This window comes from Lepidothrix coronata, unplaced genomic scaffold (genome assembly GCF_001604755.1).
Source record: "Lepidothrix coronata isolate B3197 unplaced genomic scaffold, Lepidothrix_coronata-1.0 Scaffold3, whole genome shotgun sequence".
Lineage (NCBI taxonomy): Eukaryota > Metazoa > Chordata > Aves > Passeriformes > Pipridae > Lepidothrix > Lepidothrix coronata.
This window is the reverse complement of record NW_016690183.1, coordinates 10,152,930-10,179,359: the sequence shown is the minus strand read 5'-3', so window position 1 is coordinate 10,179,359 and position 26,430 is coordinate 10,152,930. Positions and strand designations below refer to the sequence as shown.

Below are 26,430 nucleotides of genomic sequence, written 5' to 3'. Positions count from 1 at the left end.
GTAGGTGAATTTCATAAAGGACAAGCAGCCAGATATTTTAGCGGTTTCGTCTTGAAGTAATTGCACTCCAGATAATTGACGAAATTTTCATTCTTAAACCTTGAATTTCTGTATGCTGAGTAAGTTTGAGCAAGTATTTTTAAAAAGCCAAAATACGTTTTTGCTGATATTTAAGTGGAAGCTTTTCTGAAAGCCATCATATATATTTCAGTTCAGCATTTATGCAAAATTACGTATTCTACAGGCTGGCATTAGTACCTCTTATGTGTGGCCATGATAAATTTCACTTGCAGGATTAAAATGTTTGTGTGTATCCAGCATTTATATTTTTTTACCAGGTTTATGGCATCTTAGTGTTTAGAAACAGATATGTGAACAGAATTATGTCTTTCCATATTTGAAGACTAGGTTCTGAGATTTTTTTAGCTCTAGAATTTAAGTAATATAAATTTGTTACAATTATTTTAATTACAGCCATATATTTCAAAATTGCGCTTTAAAGACATGCCTGCATACATTTCTGCATAGCGAAACTATTCCTTTTTTTTTTTTTTTTTAACTTTGAAATGCATATTGCTAGTGTCCTAAACTAAATGCCTTAATCTTTCTAGCTGAAGAAAGTTCGATCCTTGCTTGTTGCTGGAGCTGCACAGTATGATGGGTTTTTCCAGCATTTACGGTTGTTGGATGGTGCTTTCAAGCTGTCGGCCAAGGATCTCAGATCCCAGGTGGTTAGGGAAGCGTGCATTACTGTAGCGTAAGTATGGTTCATGTGCATTTGTGTGCCCTGCTGGATGTTAGTGGGGATTTGACTTAGAGGTACTTTATCAGTGTTGCAGGAAAGATTATCTTGGACTGCTGTACACTGTGACTGATGAAGACTCAAGTCAGCATCTGAAGCCTTAGAGAAAAATAAATGGTTAAAGGAATTTGTTCTCGTAGGTGATACACGTCGTTGATAATCCTGTAGCAGATTCTGTGTGAATAACAAGTCGCCGTGGTTACACTGAGTACTTGATGCAAGTTAATACACGTTGCTGTGACTAATATTGGGGGCCAGTCTTAGGATCTCTTACACTTGGGTGATTGGCACAGAACTTTAATGGGACTGCTTGAAATAATAAAGTGAACTGGCCTGTAGTGGTTTGAACATCATGCATTTTGGTGAGGTAATGTCTTTCATAGAATCATAGAATGGTTTGGGTTGGAATGAACCTTAAAGATCATCTAGTTCCAACCCTTCTTTGTGGGCAGGGACACCTCACACTATAAAGGGTTGTTCAAAGCCCCATCCAGCCTGGCCTTGGACACTTCCAGGGTTGGGGCATCTACAACATCTTTGGGCAAGAGAGATGTCCATGATAATTTTAGAAGCCATGGCTAAACTGAAATGGGATCTTCACCCTTAGCTTCTTTCGGTCTCCATTAAATTCAAGGGCGAAGAGGAAAGACAGAGTAGTCTTTCCCACTTCCATATTTTTTTTCCCTCTGGAAAGGCATGAACGTAACAACTGATTTTCAGTCGCCATCTGAAACAAATACACCTCAGAGTCTACCATGGCTATTCTGATCTCCTAATTGAACAGACCAAGAGGAAATGTTGGAACATACAACTGTTCTTGCCAGGGAAATTGAGGCTTCCTAACATGCAGTCAGGAGTAGTGTAAAAGTACTGTGTAAATGTTCTCATCCAGGCCTAAGAGCCTGGAGTTTTTCTTGATCCCTAAAACTTAGGTATATTTGATGTGTCATTTGCTGCCAGCTGCAAATTCTTTTTTTATAATCTCTCTGCATGAAAAAAGTATTTGTTGTCACCCACAGACAGTTGAATTACTGTGATGTATGTGTTTGTATATTTGTTAAAATTGAGAACCTAACCTTTAATATACAAGGAAGTCAAATTTTATGGTTGACTAATTGTGATGTAGTTTCAGTAGTTTCGCCAAAAGGCAAAAGAAACTAAAACAGTAATTTATGTAAAATTTTAGATTTATATGTCTCTAAGTGTGTTAAAAACAGAAATACAATGACATTTTATGGGGATGTGAGAATTTAGGCTTTCGGATTTTGGTATTTTTTCATTATGAAATCAAGTTACTAATGTTTGGCTTCGTAATGTGTCTGCTAAGTAACAAAAGTGTTCCACAAATCCTGCATTTCTGTTGAGGTAAGGACTTGGGAATCATGAAATTGAGAAACTCTGTGTTGAAAGATAAATTTTTAAAATCCACTGTGAACTTTGTTATTTTAAGACTAAGAAGTTAGTTTCTGTTAACAAGTTGTGTTTCTTTTCCCGAAATAGCCACCTGTCAACTGTTCTGGGAAACAAGTTTGATCATGGCGCTGAAGCTATTGTGCCTACTCTTTTTAATCTGGTTCCCAACAGCGCCAAAGTGATGGCAACTTCTGGGTGCGCAGCCATCAGATTCATTATTCGGGTAGGTGTACCTCTCTCACTTTGCTGGCTACAAATCATCAGGTAGTGGCTCTTGGCAGAGATAATAACAATTCTGGTAATAACAACAACAGGCTTATAAATCATTCTTCAGCAGAGAAGTAACGTTTCTCACAGGCGGACAAATATTATTTATCGATGAAACCAACTGGCAGCACTGTCATAGTAAAGACGGAGGAATAGGTATGAAAAGCAAGTCTCTTTTCATGTTTGTTTTCTTTTTTCGGTAGTCTGTTAATTGTAAAAAGGCAGGTGTGTTTCAAAGGGTAACTGCTTTTAACTGATGTTTTCGGAAAGACAAAGTTAAGCTAGTACTTAGGAAGCTAGTGAGATTAAAAAAGAGATCTGAACAACAAAATAAAGCTATTTCTTTCTGCACACACACTCCTCAAAAAAAAATAATCTGAAACCATGAAGTTAATGACAGAGTGTTGAAGAGGCCAGACATAGGTGGATCAATTCAGAAAGCAGAAGTTCGTGAAAAAATAATCCAACAGAGATTTTAATCCTTGGGTTTAAGAATTTTCTAAGCTGAGTCCTTAAAACTATAGTATATAGAAGAGAGGAGTGCTGTATACTAGCTGGTTTTTACTGTATGTTCCTTAAGCATCTTCTGCTGACTGGTGTTTGAGGCAAGATATTTAGATTTTTGCGACTTGTATTGATATTTTTGTGTTTCAGATGAAAGTGGGAGGTTGCCTGTAGTTTCTACATTAAAGGTTGTGGTGTTCTTAATGCTAGGCACTTAGTGCTATTCACTATGATCTCATTGGTGGTTTTAGTTTTGTAAGTTGTTGGAAACCTAAGTGGTTTCATCACTCACACCTTTTATTGCCATCCTCAGTGTGTTTTGGAATCTGTACTTATTCTGTCTGTCTGTGCCTTTAAGAATGTGCTTTGAGACTTCTGCATGCATGATCTTTGTATCAGCACTTGGAGTTAGATAAAATCCCTCAGCATTTTTTCCACAGACTCATACACTGCACTGTGAGGTGACACAGAGTTGAGTTACAGAAGAAATACACCTTACACAGGATCATTAAAGTTATAAGAGAACAATACCGTTTGCAGTAGTCTTAGACGAGCTCAGGCATGTAAGAAACTAACCATGTCTTGTTCATAGGAGCACCAGAAAAGCAGCATGAAATAAAAATTCACCAATTTTATTATATCGGCTTTATTGGTTCACTTCAGTTAGAAGACAAGCTTGCACATCAGCTATAGTGGCCCTGATTTTGTTTAAATTTCTGTTCTTCTTAGCTGTAGTTTAACATATTGTCTTAGAAGCACAAAAGCAAGAAAATCCTCTCCATAGCGTTTAAATACCCAACCAATAAATGGCTTATGCGAGGTGTTGGCAGAAAATTCATGTTTCAGTGGAAAAAGAAGTAAATATCAGAGTCAAACAGAAGTGCAGCCCCACCCACCCTTGGACTTTTATCCCTTGGACTAAATGAGTGTTGATCTCAGGGTGTGTGTGATCAGTTGAATATTTAGAGCCCAAGCTATTGCTTGGAGTCAGTGTTTTGTTCAAAAACTACTACCAGAATCCAGGGACAGTCAGTTCAGTTTCTGGTGCTTTAGTGTGTAACTGCAATGAGAGTGAGTCTACATAAAAAGAGAGATGCTGTATTATACTGGTGATCTTGAAGAGCTTCATCTCATCATCTTTGTGCCTTCATTGGATTTCATATTTCTTCTCCAGGTAGTTCTTAGTGTAGTCCGATTTCTCTTTCTTCACTCTTAGTAAATCAGGAAACCAATTTAAAAAAAAAATTGGGGGGGTTGGGGAAGGAATCATGGAGAGATGGCATGATGGCAGAAAATCTTTTCCAGAAGGAGGTGGGATTCATGTTAGTCAACTGAGCTGCAAGGTAGTTTGGGAGGAAGCATGTATCATTACAGCCTCACAGAAGTAACAGATGAAATGTGCAGTCTTAAAGCTGAATGAGAAAGCAAGCCTGAGGCTTTGATTCCTTTGCAAAACACTTTCTAGAAATAACAATGCCAATAGCTCCAAAGACTTGAAATGTACAGGTTTCTTCAGCTGTAAAAGCATTTTATTTTTATCCCTGATATTGCCTCCCGTCCCTTTCTGGCAATAATATGCCTCTTTTCAATTTGCGAACTATGCAAACTGCAAACAAACTCCCTAAAATCGTGTTTAAAAGTGTATCAATATGAACAAATGCAACTGTTAGGCTGTTCCACATTTTTGATTAATTCCTTCCTAATTCTAAAGTTGGCAGTATTCTGTGAGCTGATCATTATCTCTCTGCTTTTATGGTGATTTGTGTGTTTATATCCTGCAGGTATAACCTAAGGACAAAGTATGATACATGAAATAGTACTTTTTAAGCTGTTGTTTGTTTTTATTAGCCTACAGTTTCACACTGTATTGGGGAGTATTTTAAAAGTTACCGTAGGTGTTTAATAAAGGACTCAAGAAATTAACTGAAAATAGATTTGTTGAACCACGTTACTCTTCCTTGGAATTAAGATAGTAGTACTTTGTGCCTACGATTAGTTAAGATAAGGTGAAGTAAGGCTGCTTTAATTCTGAATTCAAGTATTTCATTTGGATTTAATGTAGTTTATCTTATCTGCCTTAAGTGGTACTTCAGTAGTTTTCTTTTCCCATCAGAGTGTTAGGTGTTTCCATATAGGTTATATATATAAGCTTGCTTATGTTATGTGTCAATGCTTTTATTACTTTATTGACATATTTTGCATTAGAGGGAATTTGGTCTTTGTAGCGCGAAATATATTGATCCCTAAAAGAATGCCCATAGTTTCAGGTTTATTGATTTACTTTTTGTTCCATAATTGATTTTTAAGACTGCTATTCCTTTTTTTTTTTCCTGTGGCAAAACTAGAATAACACCAGCTTCCAACTCCTTTGAGACAGCTACATTTGAACCTTCATATATTACTTCTGACAGCAAAATATTGCGTATCATGATGTGATTGTTGATGGCATCGGAAGTGACTTTTGCTTGACCTTTTGGAAAAAAGTAGCTTTAATCAATTGGCGTGCTAGCAGCAGTCTGTTATTTAATAGTATTCTATGATTTAGTTTTGATAAGCATTTTATTATGTTGTTAATTCTCTTTGACTTAATTAGTACAGTACAAATTCATAATTTAGGAGTGCTTTTGTCATTAACTGCTTTGTCCTTTTTTCTTGTTAGCATACTCATGTGCCACGACTCATACCTTTAATAACAAGCAACTGTACCTCAAAATCAGTTGCAGTTAGAAGGTGAGTACCTTATAAATAAAAAGCAACAGCTTTAATAATTTTCTAAAATATGGTTATCATATGTTGAAAATTAACAGATTAGAAGATTTATGGCCGTTAACGCTGAATACACAAAACTGTTATCCAGAAAACTACCAAATTAATGTCAGCCACTTGCAGTGGCTTTACTGAGGAACATTAGACTGTAGGTGGCTTTGGTACTGTGAGCATCAGTGAAGGCAGTGTTTCCACGCTGCTTTCATTCCTTTGGAAAGACAACAAAACGCTATATTGGCTGCAATAGTGAAAAGCCTTTCAGGGTTTCCTGCCCTGCCTTGCTGGTGTCCAAAGGATTTGAGCAGAATAAAAATGAAATCTGTCCCTGCAGAACAGGTCAAAGATGGTACATAACCAGAAAAAGTCACAGTTCCAGGAAACTGAGTCTACTACCTGTTTGAAAACTTATGTACGCCTCCCTAATCTGTGTCAGTTTGATTTTTTTCATCATAATGTAGCTTTAGACATAGTTTAAAGTATGCCTGTTGCTAATGGCTGTTTGCTAAATTGTCAAGATTTCCAAATTAATAATGTATATGGTTATATAACTTCCTTTGTACAGTGCCAGCAAATCTTTTGGAGTGCTTTCTATATGCAGAGCCCTGTACTAATGGTCTCATGTTTTCCTTTATGCTACATGCTCAGTAATGACGAAAGGATGGGAATAATGTTTGGGACAGAAATACACTACTAGAGAAATATTATATTGTGTCTTTAAGTATTTATTTTTTATGTTAAGATTTTATACTCTGTACAGTTTTATTGAGTTTTGTCTGTTATTTTGGGGCTAATACAATTAACTTAGCATATGTGTAATAACATGACTTGAGCAGTGCATGGTTAATTGAACTACATCTATTATTTTTAAGTTTAAGATTAATTAGCCTGCATATTTGTTTTCTCTACAGAATATTTTAACTTTGCAATAAGATGACCGGTGTCCTTCCTTACTTGACAGATAAATGTACTTTTATTTCATTTATTTTCCTCAGGGGGAAAGAATAAAGTTAGTGTTTATTCCACAGCCACATTAGAGAAGTGAGTATTAATTATAACTTTTGTTCTGTCTTTATAGGCGCTCCTTTGAATTTTTAGACCTGTTGTTACAAGAGTGGCAAACACATTCATTGGAAAGGTATGGGCCAGTATACTTTTTTCCCAAGAATGAACTGCTAATGCAATTTAAGACAAAAATATTGTCATTGAATCCTTTAATTGGATTATGTTCAGTGTTGGCCAACCTTTCAAGCATAGACAGCCTTTCTGGCACAGCAGATCACATGGCTCATTCAAGTGCTGGGGAAAGGAGAGCTATATGCTCCAGCCTTGGCTTCCTGTTGCCCCCTCTCCTTACCCTCTGCCTCTTCTCCTGTACTGCATGTGAGCAGTGCATACACAGGTAAGCATCTGTCTTTTCTCCTGGAAGGAGGAAACTTGTGTGTTTGCCATAAAACAGGGCAAGTGAGATTAGGCTGGAGGACTTTTTCTGGTAATGAGTAAGAGCATACTGTAGCTTCTCCAGAGAGATGGGAAAATACTACGTGCATCAGCTCTGCAGGATGGTCACTGTAAACACAAAGTAAGAGCAAAGAGACTAAAGGGCGTCCACAGAAGGCTCTGAAGAGTTCATCCAACTCCATAGTCACATTCTATTCCTCAGGGTGCTCCTGAGAAAGGGAGCAATGGGGAGTTCATTTGATTTATGTCAAAGTTTCTAAAAAAAAAAAAACAAAAACAAAAACAACAAAACACAAACCCAAAAAAAACCACCTCCACCTTTCTCCTCTAAAAAAGCAAAATAACAAACCTCCCACCCAAAACTTACCTTGAATTAAAATTTGTTTATTGCCACAGTTTTGGTCAGATTTAGAATTCATACGCCAAAAGCTTTCAGAGCCAAATTTCCAGTAAGAGAACTTGCTATTCTTAACTTTTCCCTTTTTCTTACTATTAATATAGTAGTGGAAAAAGCTTCTGCATTTCAGGAAAGCAAGTGTCTTAAAAAAGGGTATTTAAAATAATTTTTTAAGTGTGATAGGTGGGCGTATGTCAGAAAAGTAGATTAAAATCCGTATGGATTGAAGGAGGAAGCTGACCTGAACCTGTACAGAAGGTGCAGTTATGTTATCAGTGTGCTTAAGTGTTTGTTTATTGCATACCTTGGAAAGAACTACTATTACTTGGAGTAATGTTAGTTAAAGTGTAAAACTACCACTTAAAAATAGATTTTGGAGTAGCAAAATAACATGAAGAGTGTCTTTCTTCTAGGCATGCAGCTGTCTTGGTTGAAACAATTAAGAAGGGCATTCATGATGCTGATGCAGAAGCAAGAGTGGAGGCAAGAAAGTGAGTTTTGACTACATTTTCCTCTGAATAATTGTATGTGTTAGATGAGTGGTAGAAAGCTCTCATCCAAGGTGAGCTGCTAACTGTGGCTTGATAGAAGTTCGTAAGTTTGCTTGAAAATTGATGTTTCTGTTCTTCAATTACTATCTCGTTTCTTTTGCAAAAGACATTCTGAAAGCTGAGTCAGTCCATACTGTTGTGCAGCATTTGATGATTTTACTGAAACAAGAGTTACAAAGGCTGATATTGCTGCATAATCATTCCGCACCCATTGATTAAGCACTTTGACTAGCTAGAAGGTCAGAAAAGAATTCCTTTAGCTTCCCCGCAGGACTGGTAAGTGAATGTGAGAAGTTCAGAGGATAGACTTAAGTTATTTTGAAAAGATTAATTTAGTCAATGTAGCTGTTTTCTGATTTGATGAGCAGTATTGTATACAATACATATTTTCAGTCTGAGTTCCTTTCCCTCTCATCCATGGTTCATTCTGTAATCTTTACTTCCTAGCTTCACACTTTAAAGACAACAGAGCATTTACATGTGGTTATTCTCTTTTGCAGGGCTTATATTGGTCTTAGAAATCACTTTCCTAGTGAAGCTGAGACTCTGTACAATTCTCTGGAGCCACCCTATCAAAGAAGCCTTCAGACATACTTGAAGAATTCTGGCAGTATAGCATCTCTCCCTCAGTCAGACAGGTCATCCTCCAGCTCACAGGAGAGCCTCAAGTAAGAGACACTTAACTGTTTCTGAGCCAATAAACAAATGCAAACTGTTCTTCAAGAGCAAATGAGCCAGGTTCCTGTTATATACAGAAAAGCTCCAATTTCATTTTGTCACTTCTAATTTTTTTATTGTGTTTTGCTATGTGACAGTATTACCCCAGCAAGGTGAAAAATAAGGGCAGTCATTAACTGGATTTTAGCAGGTTGTTCTTATATATATTTATTCCTTAACAGCCTCTGTTAACACAAAATATTTTCAAGGTTTACATATTAATGTCCAGCATTCTGGTGCAATGAATAAATCTAGGAAAGGTATAATGGTGTTCCTCCTATTTTATCCCTTTTTACTGGCAAGCATGAGAAAGGGACATCAACAGTGAAATTCATTCAGATTGGAGATCATTTCTTTTTCCTTGTCTTCACAGTTCTGAATATGTATTAGCAGTAGTTTGCAGCTATTCTAGTTAGTAGAGGATTGGGTCTGTGCTGCAGTCAGTGGTGTATTAAAATGCATGGACATTCTTGAGCTGAATAAATTAAAGTTTGCTTGGGTACCAATAGCAAAAGAAATCTACTGCCTTTTTAGTAAAAATGTGAAGTAGTAATAGTATGTGGTGATTTTTTTCCTTTAAATTCTAGAGAGCTTCCTCAAAGTATTAAAACCTGTTAAGATTTCAGTTCAGATGTTTCATTACCAAAGCCAGAGAACTTTTCTGCTCACTTTTGACTTGAAAGCAAAGACTGCTTCTAGCATATTGAAGTTAATTTTTTTCTCTTTTTTTTTTTTAGTTGCTACTTTAAATACCAGAGGTTTATCTTATCTTTCCTATGATGCTTGTAATTATAAAAAAACGTTTTAAAAAATAGTCTGTGATGTAAGCTGTTGCTAGCACTTCTTTGGCCACAAAAAAATGTTTATTCAAAGATTAAATGTTCTTCTTTAAATTAATCTATATTCCCCATCTGAAAATCAAAGTGCAGTTAATGAGTTGCTAGTAATAAACTGTTGAAAACTAAATTACAGGGAAATTAGAATCTTAAAATACTCTTAAATCTTCAAGTATTGGTTCCTATATTGCAAGACATGTAAGTGCTACACTACAGAAAGTGAGGAGTAATATAAGAAATGAACAGATGAGATTATGCTATTAGAAATTACTTACATTTTAATTGATTTTTCATTGATTTTGCATTCAGATGGATGTTATTTTTACCTTGTTACCCAGAATTTTATTTCTGGCTTTTAATATAGATGCTGAATTACCCCTGTGTAGACTAACTTAGGAAATATGGGAATGGTTTTTCTGAAAGTGTGATCCTCTGGGATTTTTGAACCTCTGAACTTACAGGTCTTACAGATCATTGATCCAAAATGGTTTTAAAGAGGATGATGGCATGAGAGAAATGTGGTGACTTGTGCCTATCTATATGAAACAGCTTATAAAATGTTGTTCCCAGTGGTGACAGTTGTCTGAGACTTCTGTTTGGAGCAAGCTGTAAGATCAGGATGCACCCAGGAGTTCTACTTCGGCCTCTTCAACTTACTTGCATCAGAATAGCTTCAAAACACTAGCTAATAATGTCAGAAAAGCAGATTTATTCATAATCAGCTGCAAATACATGATCTTCTGTGAGGAGATAGGTAATGGTGCTGACCTCTGTATTATCCTTGAGCACCTGAGCTGGTAACTGGGATAAATATACCGTATTAGGCATCTCTTTTTTCTCTGCTCTTAGGTTTAAAAGTAGGGAGGGATTATTTTTACTAAAACTGTGACTCTGACTCAGTTTATAATTTGACTACTGATGATATATTCAACTATTTCAGCAAACACAAACCTTCAGATACTCAACCAATGGATAAACTATCATACTTTCTTCTAGTAGTCCTTCGCTTTTCCTTGGTCCCTCTGGCTGCATTTTACCATCCGAACCAGGCCGAAGGATGCACTCGCAGTTAAACTTGAGTAGGCAAAATGATTTTGCTTGTTTTTGCAATAAAAAGGAAATTAAGAGAAAACGTAGAGAAAAAGACATGGGATTTTTCTCCTTTTGTAGATTGTAGAAGCCTCTAACATTTGAAGAGGGGAAATGGAGTCTAACTGCTTGGAAGTTTCAACTTTTCCCTTTTTAATTTGTAACTCAATTCTTGAGACATACAGGACTGGAGGAGGCTTATGAGTTGTACATCATTTTTTTCTTGTTACTGCAAACACCACTTCATTTCTGTTGTAAATAAAGCTTTTTGGTTAGCTTCCCCTATTTTTGTTTGACAGCTGATTTATACGGTCAGCCCTGTAGTTGTACTGCCTATCTTAAATGTTTCTGTGACCAAGTCTGTAATGCCTGAACTTTGTTAGCAGAGTGTGCCTGTGAGTAAGTGAATGATGAGTGCTTTGTGATGAAGATGTAATTTTACATAAAGGATGATTCTGTTTTTCTTAGCATTCTGTATTTAAAATGTTTATCTAAAGTATACTGAGAAGGTTGAAGGGGAGAAAAAACAGAAGATTTTTTTTTCTCTCTTTTTTTTGTTGACTTTTGGATCTGATACATGGAACTTACTTATTGGGTTTATGGACTTTTTTCAGTCGACCTCTATCTTCTAAATGGTCTGCAGCCAGTCCAGCAAGTTTTGCAGGCAGAGGTAAGGTGGTAGCAATATGGCGCAGTGTATAGTAATTGATCTTTATATTCTTTGAATTAAAAGTTCTAAATGCAGCTTAAAATTTTACTGTCTCAGCATTTACCCTGTTTCCAAGTTAAATAATGGTATGTGTTGCTACAAACTGTACCTGGGGCTAATATTGCCTCACACTCGCTTCGCATTTTATGTAGTTTCAGTTGTTGCAAGTATAAGACATAATTTGTTATTAATTGATCATCTCTCCTGGAGTTTTGTCATGGAACAGTCACTCTCAAAGAAACAAAGCCTTATTCTTTGGTCTGTTCATGATTATTAGTCTTACATCAATTGGAAATAAAAGACTCGTTGTCCCTTTCATCTGTTCCCGTGTAGCTGTTGCTCTTTATTAAAAAAAAAAACAAAAAACAAACAACAAAAAACCAAACCACATATTTGTGATTCAAATAATTTAATTTTGTCTTGAGTTTTCATAATTTAATAACTTCAGTCTCTTTTCACTGTGTCTTAGTAACTCCTTGCGGAGTAAGTCATTGAGCTGCTTTTTACAAATGGCCTGTAATTGAGAGTGCTTGTTTTTTGGATACTGAAACTGTGAAGGGGAGTCAAGTTTTGAAGACCTGAAACAATGGTTAAAATTAATTGAAGCGAGTAGTTAAAATTCAGTAAATAATAGTAGGAGAATACGAAAGTACAGAACATTAGACCCTAAAGCTTTTTAGAGTATGCAGTCAGCTTGCCTGGGGCTTTGTCTTAGCTGAAGTGTGGGAATATTTTCTTCAGTAACTCAGGGGATGCTGTGAATTTTCTTATGTTTGTGAAGCATTTACTAATGTAATAAATCGCCTAATCGTTCATTTGTACTACGGAGGGAACACACAGTTGCATTAAATAATGCTAAAATTTCATGCAGAATGAAGATAAGTACTTACTGTAAAACAGACTGTCCTTTATATGCATTTCATGGCAACACCTGGTCTAGTTTGCTTTTTACTCTCTGTAATTACTTGATTTCTTAACTTCACTTAAACATTTTAGATAGTTTTCTCTGCTTTCTGCAAGTATGTTGTGATAGTAGAATGTGTTAGCCTTTTACATGTAATTTTTTTGGTTGGTTGGTTTTTTTGCTAGTTTCAGGCAGCAGCAAGGGTGTTCCAAGCCCTGGAACCCTGCAGAGGTCTCGCAGTGACATCGATGTCAATGCTGCCGCAGGCGCGAAGGCCCGGCACGCTGCTGGACAGACAGCTGGAGCTGGGCGCTTGTCAGCTGCTGGTCTACCTCCAGGATCCTACGCTTCGCTAGGTAAGGGGAACATCTTCACTCTGCGGGGAAATATTTTGTGAGGCTTTTGGTCAAAAAGTTACAGCACAAGGCTTATATGTTTGAAAAATTGTTGTCATTTTTAGTAGTATTGGGAGTATGGCAAAAGAGATGATGTTCTGAAGTAAGTTACAGACTTTGCTAGATGTTTTATTTTTCTTGTTCTGGAACATTGCCAATGCAAAGAATGTGTTCATACTATGCTCTTTAAATGTCTTAATCTCGAATTAATACTAAGTACCTTTACTTAACAGCATATGATGATCATGATTTTTTTGTTTCTGAAAACAGTAGGGGGAAATGAGTGTCAGGGCTCTTGATTTTCCATTTTGCTCAGCTCTTTAGCTGACTGTTTTACAACAAGGCCAAAGAAACATCCTGGCAGGAAATGTTTTACAGAAGTGTTTTATGAGATAATATACAACATTGAGTTCATAGATTTCTTTCTGAGGATGTCGGTGGAACTATGTGTATATGTTTTATGTAGGTGACAGTCTCGATTGATAGGAATGCTTGCTGCTAAACATAGAAAGTGCTAGAAGTTATAAGAATGCAAAAAAGAATTTGATAGTGTTGGTGGTGTAGATGATAGAATCTCCACTAAGTGGGGACAGTAAAGGAATATGGGCATATTTTTGTTCTTTTTAGGTTATCCATGCTGTAGGGATGGTAATGGGCGGACAAAACTGTTGGTTTTCTTCTCACGTGACGTGCCAGCTAGATCACCAGGGAGACATGTTCTAATGTCAGCATGTCCATAGGTGATCACAAAAGACAAAGAAACTGTGTAGTTCTTCTGATTTACCTTGTGTTTGGGGAGATGTTAGCACATATGTAGGCTATGGTTTTCAAAGGTTTTGGTTGTGCTTTCTGAAATGAAAATTTAATTTAAAGACTATTTCAAATGAATTGATTCTTTTCATCAGGGCCTACTTGAATTGGTTTGAACAGCACTGATTTTAGTGTTAATTTTGTGAGTGTGAGTATTCCTGAGTTAAAGTAGTACTTTCCTCTTGGAATAGCAGTTTTGGGTGTGGGCTCCCTCTGCTGCCCACAAGGGGCAGCAGAACATGCTGGGTAGCAGGTGGATGCCAACGTTAGGCTGCTTGATGGAGGGGACACGCCTGTGGTTCCCTAGAGAATTTTTGGGTTCCCCATCCCTGGCAGCGTTCAAGGCCAGGCTGGATGGGGCTTGGAGCAGACTGCTGTAGTGGAAGGTGTCCCTGCCCGTGGCAGGGACCAAATGATCTCTAAGGTCCCTTCCAAACCAAACCATGGGAACTCTCAGTTCCTCCTAACATAATGCCTAAAAACCTGAAATATGTGGGGTGATTATTTTCCAATTATTGCCTGGTCTGTTTTGCTGTGCAACAGGACAGATTTTGAACCTCAGACAAAGCTGGAGTTCAGCTGCTGTGAGAAGTAAAAGCTGGCACAGAGCACAGTGGCAGAAGGGAAAAAAAAAGTCAAATGGAAAACGAGAGAAATCTTGCTTTGTTAATCGGTCTTCTTCATGCTGCTGAAATGAAGGGACTACTTTGATCTTAAGAGTTTCACACAAAATTAGCTCTTGATTAGACTATCGGTTTGCTTTAGAACATTTTAAGGAGTATGTGATTCATGCCCAGACTAATGTAAGCAAGGGTTGAGAAGGGCACAGGGGTTTTCAGTGAAGTAAACAGTGGTGGTTCTATGCAGGAAAATATCAGAAATAAAGAAATGGCTTATTCTATGTAGTTCAGAGATTTGGTGAGTTAGGGTGGACAAGACGAATAATAAGCAATATTCTTGGGAAGGATTTGGGTTGCTGGAAAGCTTTACCTTGCTACCAAATGCGATCGCTTTTGGAGAATAGTGTAATGGTTGTTTGAAATGGCAAAATAACGTAATACTGGCAGTGTCTAGTAAAGTCAAATCCTAGAGCAGGCAATGTAGGGGCAGCAGTAGCCTAGGAGACCAAGGTTTGTTTGCAGTCACAGAAGCAGTACTGCTTCACTGATCTTGGCCGAGTCTCCTAACAGTTTTTGCACTGTGGTAAGGGAGTTTAAATGGCACATATCTGTCCACTCTTCCCCATGTAGAGAGTGTGACTGTTGTTCGTTTGGCTGTGGAGAGACCATGGAATCCACTTCAAAATATTGTTTATTCCTAGTTGTCAAAAGGTAACCTTAAAATGAATGGAGTGTGAATCCCAGCAAGTGCCATGTTTCAGAAGATGGACTAATTTGTAAACTTCTCGCCTCTGTTCATTTTAAGTGGCTTGTTTGTACTAGCCCAAATATGTGAAGTTAAATGACAGAATTTTCAAGATAATGCTGACAAAAGGTCTGGAAAATGTTACTGTATTTCCATAATGCTTTCCACATCTCTCAGGTGTTGCAATTAGTACCAAAATAAATAACATTGTCTCCTAGAGTTTGAATTGCAGAGAAACATCCACCTTTTGCTTAAACAGCTACCAAATTCAAAGCCTCAGTGGGCCACAAGTTTATGAGCATAGTAATCTATAATTATCTCCAACCACCTCTTCCCTTTTTATTATTAATAGAAGAACTCTTGCTTATGATTTTTTAAAAGACTATTCTAGAAGCAGGAGGACATTCTCTAGTTATTTTAAATGTTGCTGTCTTGGACATCCTTAAGTATTAATGTCCTTGTTGAGGAGGAGGCTTGAGCTGTAATTATATATGTCTCATGCTAAATATTTTAATTTTGATTGTTACTGTCAGAATATTTATGCATTACCTTCCAGCTGAACTGGTAAATATTTAATGCTTTTAAACCAGAGTGAAACTTTCTCCCACTTGTCCTCTGTCTTAACTGTGGTATTTTTTTCCCTCCGGTCCTTGTCACAGGAGGGACATGCTTTATGCTCAAATTTCATAAGAAAATTTCATAGCAAATTTCATAAGAAATATAAATATTGTCAGTAATGATATAAATATGTACTGATGCTTCAGTAACTGTTTACACCAAGCATGAAAGCATTTCTAAATGTTTTACTGTAAGGGTTTTCTCAAATCTGGGAAATACAGAGAGATTCAAGGTGCTTGTACCCTATGTTGTAATTTTGTACCTCGGACTGAGAGAAACCAACTTTACTTAAGTTAGCTTAAGTACATGCATGAATCAGATAAACATGTCTGCTGTATTTAATATTAATGTATTTTCCTTAATTAATGTTTTATGACTCTGCTGTGAACACCTTTATGCTAACACACTAAGTTTTCCATGTTTCTTTGCCTGCTTTTTCAACAAAGAGGATACTTCTGACAAGATGGATGGTAAGAAATTGTTTAGTCTGTCCTCTAATTCTCTTAAATATTTAATAAAGTGTCTTTTATGTAAAAGTATTGATGTTTAATATATTTGTCTGTTCATTAACAAATTATTATGCTGTTTTCATTAACCCCTATGTAATCTTGATGTCTCACTGTATGTGTTATTGCTGTATTTGTCGATGTTGTGAATGTTTGATCTGTACAGCAGCAGAAACTTTATCAGAAATGGGCATTACTCCTATTTTTTGAAAGAAGCTCAATTAACTACAGAGCAATTCTGTAATCAATACATGCTGCTTTTTAACTAGTCTAGTTCCAGCATGTTTCATAGTTCAACATGTAAAGTCAATTTTTTTTACTTGCCAGAACAGCACTGGGAGAGAAGATGCTTGACCACATAACTGAGGATTAAAAAAAATACTACTAAACTCTTCTCTGTAAAAGTCTACTCTACCTATATAATTTTAAGTGCTTGTAAATCCTGTAATACAATGTAATTCAATTAAAGAATCATTTGGGAAGACCTACCTGTTAAAATAGGTTACCAAGTCTTCCACCTAAGTTTTAGCACTTACTTTTTCTTATTTCGCCCTATTATAAACACATGGAGGGACTGCAAAGCAGTTGAGAATCAGGCTTCTCATAGCAGTTTTCTGTTTCAGGTGTGAGCAAATAATGCTTCACATATAGTGCTTCACATATAATGCCTCACCAGCTTCTGAGCTGATGCTCAGAGTCCCAGCTGGATGCCCAAAGATTCTAGTTCTAATTTATTGCTTGGGGGCACTGAACAAGCACTTTAAAAGTTTGTGCAAACACTAGTTTGCTGCTTACTTTGTAGTTCGTGTTTATTAACAGTATTAACAGGTACCTGTTTTTAAGAATGAGTAGTTTACTTGGAAGCAAAGCAGGTGATATTTTTCATAGAAATGAAAACAGTAAGAAGGTAGATCTCTAAAACCCAGAATTCTGAATAATTTTAAAGCACATATGTTTTTTTGAAAGAATTTGAGCCATTTTTGAGCACTGAAGATGGCAAGCCTACTTTAATAAAATGAGGAGGGGTTTACAGGGGAATAGTGTCTCTATCACTTAATTTTGCATCGTATTTCCTTATGTTGCATGTAATAGGATTTATTTATAACTGTTTGTGCTAAACACTTAATCTTGAGCTTTTGCACGTTGTCACCGGCACCTTGGGACCATGCGTGCAGGCTTTTTCTTTAGTAGCCACAGCTCATGTTTTTGCACATATATCTATTTAAAAGTAGTAGGGGAAATGCTACACAATTGATCAGAGTAACAGGGGGTTTTGTTTTCTAAAAGGTATCTGTAGATATGATGTGCAAGATGGAATGAACACAGCTTTGTTCTCCAGCTGTAGTTGTTGGGTATAGCTGTTCTGATCTAACCCACCACCAGGAGGAACTAATCATTTTTCCTTTTCCTGCTAACCTTGTCCACATGTTTTTATTACTTCTTTCATTAGTGCCTTGTAATATTCCATTATCAGTCACTGTAGGTGAACAAACTCCATAAAACTGATTTCATAAAACGGTATAGTGTTCTGTTATTTCATAAAACTGTATAGTGTTCTGTTATTTAGCTTTTGGAGCTACTAGTAAGCCTTTAGCCACCCTTCTGTGGTAGCACAAGGGTTATGAGGAAGGAGAAACAGAACCACCCCTTCTAGGAACAGCTCTCTGTTAGCCTGGCTTAGGTGTTACATAAAATCTGCCTTTCAAGATCCAGCTCTGGAAGAATGTTGGATTTGGAGGGGTAGTTCAGGGTTTGGGGGGTTGGCTGTGCGGTTTTTTGGCTTTTTTTTTTTTTTTTAACAAATCGGCAAATTTGATCTGGAAAACTTTGAGGCACTCCTACATACGTATTACCGTAACTGATTTTTGTGAAGAAGCACTGAAATTTACACTGAACTGATTTTTTAGAGGGATTTTTTAAAAAATACTGCCTTGAAGATACTGTAACTTGAGAAAGCCATAGCCAGATTTGCTGAGAAAGTTAAGTTTAGGCTAACCAAAGACACTAACAGCTGTTTTCATCATTGTATTTTCTTGCAAGGCAGAAATAGCAGAGTGTGAAAACAAAAACTGAAGTACTGTTTGATTTTTTGCAGGGCATTTAATATTTTTATGTATATTTTATTCCGTAATGAGATTTGTTTCAAAGTAACTTAGAGAAGGGAAGGACTGCCGATTAGGCAGCTTGCCAGCAATTCCTAGGTACTGATGTCAGGAAAAAGACCTGTCTGACCCTCCTTTTGTCAAAATCAAGCCTTGTTAAGCTCGGCATACTTGTTCAAGTGTTTTCTGGTTTCAGCAAGCTTATATTCCTTTCAGTTCTCTGAGCAAAACTTGATTTTGTGCATGTAGATCTTCCAAATAATCATGGGCTTAATTCAGAAAAATCCTCCTGGCTGGCAGTTCCTATCAAATTATCACTGTCCAGTGTGGGAAACACTGTCTTTGTGTTTTTCTCTGAGGCTATGTATAATAGTATGTTTTATATTTTCAGAAGAGCTTGCACTCTGTATTTTTATTGTCTGTTTTGATCTGTTTTGTCATTTTGTTGACTTATCTCATAAATGTAATTTTTTTCTATTGATTGTTTTTGTGTGTTGGTTTTGTAACAAGTTTGGAAGGCAGTACTGTGCATAGTGTTCTTGTAAATCCCTGACAGTGTAGTATGGATATTTCTTGATAATTTTGCTTCCGTTCAATTATGGAGTTGCAACGCAAAAGCTTTAATTATCTTGACTTGATTAAAATTTGTCAAGATTCCTAAGATTAATCTCAAAAAGGAATTTGAGAGACACAGTATTGTTTGGAATATCATGTATTTTATTATTTTTCCTGTTTAGGAACAGCTTCTGAAGATGGTAAGAAAATATTTTGTTAGACTAGCTAATATTTTCAGCTTCATATTTTCATTGATACAAATTAAGCTTTGAAAGTAGAATATGGTCTTTCTGGGGCTTTGTGGAGGTTCATAACAGACAGCTTATGCATCTAATACTTGGTTGTCATGTAGTATTTTTAAAATTCTTTTGCTTTTATTTTATTTCTCAAGTAATTTTCATCTGCAGTCTAAGTCTCATTGCTTAACATTTCTGGTGTCAAAATGTAGGGGCTTTATAATTTTGCATTTGTTTTTTTAAAACAAATCTCGTCTCAGACTATTTCATCAAATGTGTTCATGCTCTGGGAAGCAGGTGCTACTATTCTTCATCTCTTCGAGACTTGGGAGCTAATTTTCAGTATGCTATTAACATTTAAACCTGTCATTAGTGAATGGAATGTAGAGACTCCAAATGAGTTAACAGTTCATTTGCCTCACAGACACAGACTGGTTTATTTTACATTGATAAAATTGAACCAGGTTCCAAGTGATAATTTAACATACTATTGAAATAGTGGCACTCTGTATTCCTACGTTTTTGGGCCAAGTTCTCAATGCAGTTACATGCCTTGCAGCCTCACAGCACTCAGTGGGAAAACATTGCCATTGCACGGGGATAACTAGTAGAGTTTGGACTAGTCAATTTAACCATTATTGCTGGTGTATTGTTTTCTAATAGCTTAGTGAATAACCTCCTTTATCCTGATTCTCTTCTTATAGACTCTCATCTATGGCTATTCCCTCTACTTGGATGAATAATATTAACTTGGTTGGTCTCCAAATTCTGCTGTGGCAAACCTAAAGAGGCTAGAAATAAATAATAGACTGTGTACTTAATTTTTCTGTCCAATATTGACTCTGCAGGTCTAGAAAATATTTTAATTATGCTGGGTTTAAAAGTGGACTACTTGTTGAGCTAGATCCACCCTGTACAGACTTTTGGGATTTTGTTCTTGCAGCTTAGGAGAATTACAGTTAGCATGGGTTTGGTTTTGATTTCATTTTTCTGTTGTTTGAGAGGTTGGCTTAGGAAATGTGGTACACAACTCCACTGTTTTCTTCTGTGAATGATCTTTCAGTTACCTATAATTCATCCAACTGGGGTCTTCCTTCTTTTGTAATTCCATTGTATATGCTGAATGATTTGAGGAACATGACTAACAATGCAGAAAGGTTTAACCCAAACCCAAGAGGGTTTGGCGTTTGAGAGAGAAGTGAATCTATTGTTTTATTTCTAGATACTCAGTTTAACCTGTGTCTTCCTCGGTTCTTTTATCTGCTTAGGACAGTAGTATTTCTTTATGTCATGTTGTTGCTGAGAAGTACCAAAGTGTACTTAGACTTTGCAAAATGCTGTAAAAGGTTTGATAAATCCTTTAGGACTCTATATGACCACAGCCAGGAAAACAATAGAATCTTCAGTAATAGATATACTAATATTCAGATTCTAAAAAGAGGAGCGAAGTTAGGAAGAAAACTCAGAATTCAGTTCGAAAAAGGTCAACATAATTTCTGTAGTTTTACGACAGCAAAAGTAGAATTACAACCACAAGTAATCATGAGAAGACTGTACCTGATAGAGCCACATTAGCGTTTGCATTGCCTATAGCATTTAATAAACTTCCCTTTTTTTTAATGTAATCAACCTATTTATATAGGAAGAAAGAACTACCTAGCTAGATCAGAGTGGTAAAGGGATAATGTTTACTGAAACATGTAGCATGAGAGGATAAGTATTAACTATTAAATCCTTCAAGGTGTTCAAATTTCTACTAATTATCCCAAGTGAATTTTCACCAATTGAGTTACATTGCGCTTATTTTATCTGAAGAAACTTAATAAAATATTAGTACATGCTGCTGTTGCTTTGCTTCCTACATGACTGTGAAAAACTGATTTAATGCCATTTTTCCTTTATAGGTCGTGTACGAACAAAGCTTTCAACCCCTTCTGTTGGTATTGGAAATTCTAAAACAGATTCCAGAGGACGGAGTAGAACCAAAGTGGTGTCACAATCTCAGCGTATGTATTTTCTATTTGTCAGCTATACCTGATAAAGAGGCCAAATACTTAAGCATATATTCATTGACCAATGGCCACAGTCAAAGTTAATTTTAAAAAGAAAAGCTACATACTGAGTTGTTGTTCTGTGCCTTAGGTTCATCATCGCCAGACCAAAATGAAGGTATTTTTTTCAGTGTTTTGGGTCAGTGGTATTTGCATGCTTTCCTAATTCATGTTGTTTTTCTCTGGACATAATACTAGGTTGGGTCTTAGTTTGCCAATTAAATTAGATAATGTAACAGGAAGTGAAATCTACCCTTAAATTCTGTCTTCAATTATAACTTCTCAACATTCTTTTCCCCCCTCTTCTGACCTCCCCAACACAAAAGACCAGTAAACTTAGATATGACACATGGACAAGTAACGTAGCAGAATATATAGGCTGAATGGTATCCTCAACATTACCTGCAAAACCTAATTTTTCATTTTTAAATAAGTCTGCATTTTTTCCAGAAATACCATTTTCACTTGAAGCTAGGCACTTGCCTTAGCATTTATTTTTTTTTACCACAGCTATTACCTTTACTTCAGAATACTAAACCTTCACTTTACAATCAGTTACTTCGCTTATGTTGAGTCAAAGGGTTAAAACAACCGATTTAATGTGTGTCAGCTAATCCACAGTAATTTTCTATGGGTGTTTAGTAACCAAAGCAGATGCGACATTTCACATCTAGCCAAGCGCTCTGTCAGTAATTAAAAAGACCTGATTACCTCACATTCTTTGGCACTGGCTGACCTACAGCAATTTGTCCACAGATCTGATGTCTCCAACAGACATTTTCTGACTAAGCTCTGTAGCATTTTCAGATTCCTACCTTTGTATAATTAAGTGAAATGCTATGAAATTAATAAAAGAAAGACAAATTAACAATAAAATTAAAATAAACTACCCGGTCCTGTAATTTGTCAAGTTCTAAACCCAGTAAATTGTACCAGATTGGAAATTTCCAATACAATTATTTTGCTATCACTAACCATATCCACTTTGTTTTAATAAAACACCTTAATAATGTGTTTAATGGCAGAAACATTTGTCTTCATAGCAATGACTACATTCATCATAATTAGAATGACTTTAGAAGTTAAAATGCAGATAGAAGAATTTGGGATTTTTTGGGGTTTTTTTTCCTGTTAGAGTACTTGCCATTTAGTTTTCCAACAAGTACAGTTGGATCAAACCTGATTCAGGGCTTGCAGGTTTTGTGAAATAAAGCTTTAAAACACTGTGAACGGATAATTATAACATAATAAAATCCAATAAGAGGAGTTCCCTTAAGAGCTTTGACAGTGCTCTAATCCCACAAGTGTATGTGAGATGAGAGCTTGAAAATAAGTCTAGTTATTGGCTGTAACAAAAGTTGTGCAAAACTTGTTTTACATATACAGTGTTAAGATGCCTACACTATATTAAAAGCAAAGAATAAGTGAATTAATAATTTAAAAGGGAGGGAAGGAAGCAGTTCCGTCAAATCACTTTTTCCCCCACTATAAAAAGCTATAAAGTGTCTGTAACGCTTTTTTTTTTCATTAGTGCTAGGAAAGTTGTGAATTAACACTTTTTGAAAATACCTTCTTAATTTGAATAGCTTTGGTATATTCTTAAAAAGTGAACATGTTTGATAAATGTCTGGGGGAGGGGTTAAATTTAGGTAGCAGGATAAGACTTTAGTGATGATCATTGTCATATAATATTAACTAAACTGTATATTCAGAGAAACAAATTGAAGCCTATTCAGCTTTTTTACTAATAATGACAGAGGTTTTTTTCCAAGAGAATTCATTTTTGCGCAGTATTAATATCTAAAGAGTTAAGTTAAATTGATATTGAGATAAGTAGATCTGACTACATGTGATGATGTATGAAAATTAAATGCATGAATGCATCTTTACAGCCTTTTATTACTACTTCTGTTCAGAACCGATTGCCTCAAATAGCTCACTATAACCTGTCAGTGGGGGAGAACAAGAATTCTGAGATGTTTTAAGGAAGATAAACAGGGCAAATACAAATGGACAGGCGAAGGAGAATTCTCAGGCACTGTATGCCAGCTATTTGGGTGATGCTTCTTTATGTGACTGAAAATTTTCACAGCATTGTGTGAAGAGTGATGCTTGATGTTTCCATACAGGGGATTGTTTTAGTTCCCCGGCTTATGTAATGAGAGAATAGCTTCATATTAGATTTAAGCTTTTATTTTTTAAAAATCACTGTAGCACAGATGCTTTTGTTAATTTTTGGGTTACAGCTATCTTTTGTTCAAAGATCATTTTATGAAAGACTTGCAAATTTGAATGATTTTTAAAAAATACCTTTATAGGCTTTCAAAAGCCCTTTACTCTTCCTCTTCTATTTTTAAATTATCATAACGTAAATGTCTCATTATTTTATTCTTATCTATGGAAAAAAATGGTTACATTTTTTTCCTCTCCTTTCCTGTTTGGTTGCCAGGTAATTCAATACGGTGTTCTAAAATTGCATTACAGTCTTCATTCAGAGAATTTCTGAACGGAAACAAATTCTTACTTCTATACTCCAGATGAATTTTAAAGAGGAAACCCTAAAATTCTATGCAAGTCTTTTCAGTTGTGCCATTGTGAGTTTGGTTTTTTTTTTTGATCATCCACCGCACTTGCAGCTCAGTTCCTTTACTGTTGTGTCTCAAAAAAAAAAAAAGTTTTGATCTTGTGTGTAAATTCTGTTCAGCTGTTGAACTTTTTGAGCCTTTTTGGCAATGTAATATTCTTTTAAAGTAATATGCAGGCTACAGTTTCATGTTTAATTGAAATTTAATTCTTCAGTGTTACCGAGTTGTTGATTAGAAAGCTGAAGAATTGTAATTTGCTTGTGCAGCTTTGCTTCATCTGCTTTGTACATAGCATCTAAGTTTAATTCTTCAATTGTGGAAGCTACTTAAAAGCACTGCTTTAGCATAACCCCCTTGCAGCTTTTTTTCCTGTGTGAAATGACTAAAGCTTTCTTATTTCCATTTGCCATCCATTTTTTAATCTGCTCTGCTCCCTCCCTCTTCATGGATTATAAATCCCTACCCTAATCCTGCCTTTACACTTGTTCAGGATCACAGTCTGCTAACCCCATTGGTGGTAAGAGTCTACAGAATTTGTGTATACATCATTGTTTGATCACCTGTTTGACATATCTCATTTAAGGACCCTATTCAGCAGAAATTCTGGCTCGCTTTTTTCCTTGTGCTGCACATGACTACTAATTGGATGTAATCCTTATGTAGAAAACAGTAGAGGTGGGAGGGGTTTGTCATTTTGGAATACTGCCTTAGTAATCTTTCTTTCATCATTCAGTTGACTTAGATGTACTACTAGTAGTAGTGCTGACAAGAGTATACCAGTGCTGTTACTAGCATAATGTTTTCAGGATATTAAGCTTCATTTGGTTTATTTACGCTACACAGTGGTACACTTTGCAGGTCTGGCTGTAGAAAGATAAAGTATTAGAATGAGAGGTTGCATTTCTTCTGTGTATTCTGAGAAGAGTTTAAGTTTTTCAGGTTTCTGACCTGTTGAAGAAAATCTCCTACAACTCTCTGGCACACAGAGAACTTTTACAATGTTTTTATTGTTTTAGAGATAGAAAACAGGAAGAAGGTATAGTAATATCAGGTGTAAGTTGAAGTACCCTGATATTAAGAAACTTCCAAACCCTTAATTTTTGCAGCAATTTTATAGCTTTGCTTATTCTTTTGTTGCTGTAGAAGTTGTGCTTGTTTTTTCCAGGCTGTGTAATATTTTATTTATCATTTCTGCTGAATAGGTCCATAGTTTGGAAAAGGGATTTTAGTAAATAATCATTTCAAGTTTGAATTCAAACAATGAATCTGAAAGTATATGCATGGTACATTGTTTTAGATTTCTCCCTTCCACCCAGCATATATTTTATTTTGTTTGGGATTTGTTTCTTTTCCCATATAGTCAAGCTTTAGTCAACTTGTATCTTTTTTTAAATATGCCTCATAAGAAGTAACCCATGAAACTCACTCGAGATGTTGCATGTTAACTCTGTTAATCTGATAGCATCGCTGTGGTCATACAGTTACCTGATTATTTTTTAAAGATTAAGGAAGGGTTCAAATCAGTATGTAATTAATCTTTGGTTGAAATTCTGTTTTGCCTTTTATTTGGTCAGATTTCTTGAATTCTACAGCTGGAAATTATATATTTATATCAGCTGGTGGCATGAATCAGATATAGCAAGAGAAGAATGAATTCTTTGTTATGACTTAGAACTTTAATGTTCTGTAACTGAAATATCAAAATTAGGGATCAGTGACCCCAGTTTCTGGTAGCCATGGACAGTATCATGGACATTTATAGCACTTTGTAATGTACAGTTTTGATTAACAAAAGTATAAAACACTTAAATATGTCTTGACCAGTTTTTTAGCTTGTTTAAAACTAATTGAAGATTTTCTCTAATTTGTGAGGTAACCACCACAGAAATGAATGTAAGTGTTCGAATCGCCTTCAGTGACGTTTTATTTAACTTCAGTGAATAGTGCTTGAAGACCCCATGCTATTAAAAGCAAGGGAGAAGAGTTTAAATGTTAGGAAAATAATGTTATTTTGTTATAACATTGGTTACATTGGAAGAACTGGGATAGTGATGAAATAGCTTAGTTTAAAATTGCTCCCTTTAGCTTTCTAACAGGTTAATTTTTTCTTTTTTTTAGTAGAAAATGTGATTAGTGAGACCACATAACTTAAAAAGATAGGAACACAGCAGTGTTTGTGTTAGGGGCAGTGGAACTCTTGATGAAGTCCAGAAATATTATTTATGGTTTCTTGAGGTTATCTAGTGCTAAATACCATGTCAAGTGCTTCCTTGCATTGATAATTTTAACAACCTTGTATGTAGCACTGGAAGAACTTGGACCAAGGCATTCTATTGCATATTTTTACCTTGTAAATTTTTCCTGATCATTTCAATGTACCACCACTTTCCTACTAACTTTAAGCATTATTTTCTTTTTAACCATGATTGTTTATCTTTTACGCTGTTACTTATATTTATTCATTTTATCTTCAGCTGGCAGTAGATCTGGGTCTCCTGGAAGAGTTTTGACAACAACCACACTTTCCACTATGAACACAGGAGTTCAGAGAGTGTTGGTGAATCCTGCAGCTGCACAAAAGCGAAGCAAAATCCCACGAAGTCAGGGATGCAGTAGGGAAGCTAGTCCTTCTAGGTTGTCAGTAGGTAAGAATCACCAAATAACTCTTGGTTTCTTTATAGCTAAGTGCTGGGAGGGATATCTACAGCTTGTATAGTTACAGGTGGATGAAAAAAATAGAATATTTACTGATATATACTGATAATCTAAAATGTGGCCGTTCTCTGAGACTAGT

General features: G+C 36.0%; 1 protein-coding gene across 34 annotated transcripts in view; it reads left to right on the top strand.

Moving 5' to 3' along the window:
• Nucleotides 1–26,430, top strand: part of CLASP2 (cytoplasmic linker associated protein 2) — a 152,244-nt gene that overhangs the window by 83,846 nt on the left and 41,968 nt on the right. For 18 of the 34 annotated variants that reach the window (XM_017820818.1, XM_017820826.1, XM_017820713.1 and 15 more), the window contains 14 exons: nucleotides 612–757; nucleotides 2,303–2,438; nucleotides 5,646–5,716; nucleotides 6,828–6,887; nucleotides 8,021–8,098; nucleotides 8,659–8,826; nucleotides 11,415–11,470; nucleotides 12,599–12,769; nucleotides 16,048–16,071; nucleotides 18,947–18,964; nucleotides 20,905–21,006; nucleotides 21,143–21,169; nucleotides 24,127–24,153; nucleotides 26,111–26,281. In XM_017820818.1, the coding sequence (XP_017676307.1) occupies nucleotides 612–757; nucleotides 2,303–2,438; nucleotides 5,646–5,716; nucleotides 6,828–6,887; nucleotides 8,021–8,098; nucleotides 8,659–8,826; nucleotides 11,415–11,470; nucleotides 12,599–12,769; nucleotides 16,048–16,071; nucleotides 18,947–18,964; nucleotides 20,905–21,006; nucleotides 21,143–21,169; nucleotides 24,127–24,153; nucleotides 26,111–26,281 (1,255 nt within the window). The remainder of the gene's footprint in view (nucleotides 1–611; nucleotides 758–2,302; nucleotides 2,439–5,645; nucleotides 5,717–6,827; nucleotides 6,888–8,020; nucleotides 8,099–8,658; nucleotides 8,827–11,414; nucleotides 11,471–12,598; nucleotides 12,770–16,047; nucleotides 16,072–18,946; nucleotides 18,965–20,904; nucleotides 21,007–21,142; nucleotides 21,170–24,126; nucleotides 24,154–26,110; nucleotides 26,282–26,430) is intronic. The other 16 variants (XM_017820760.1, XM_017820742.1, XM_017820854.1 and 13 more) reach the window with 5 other exon arrangements.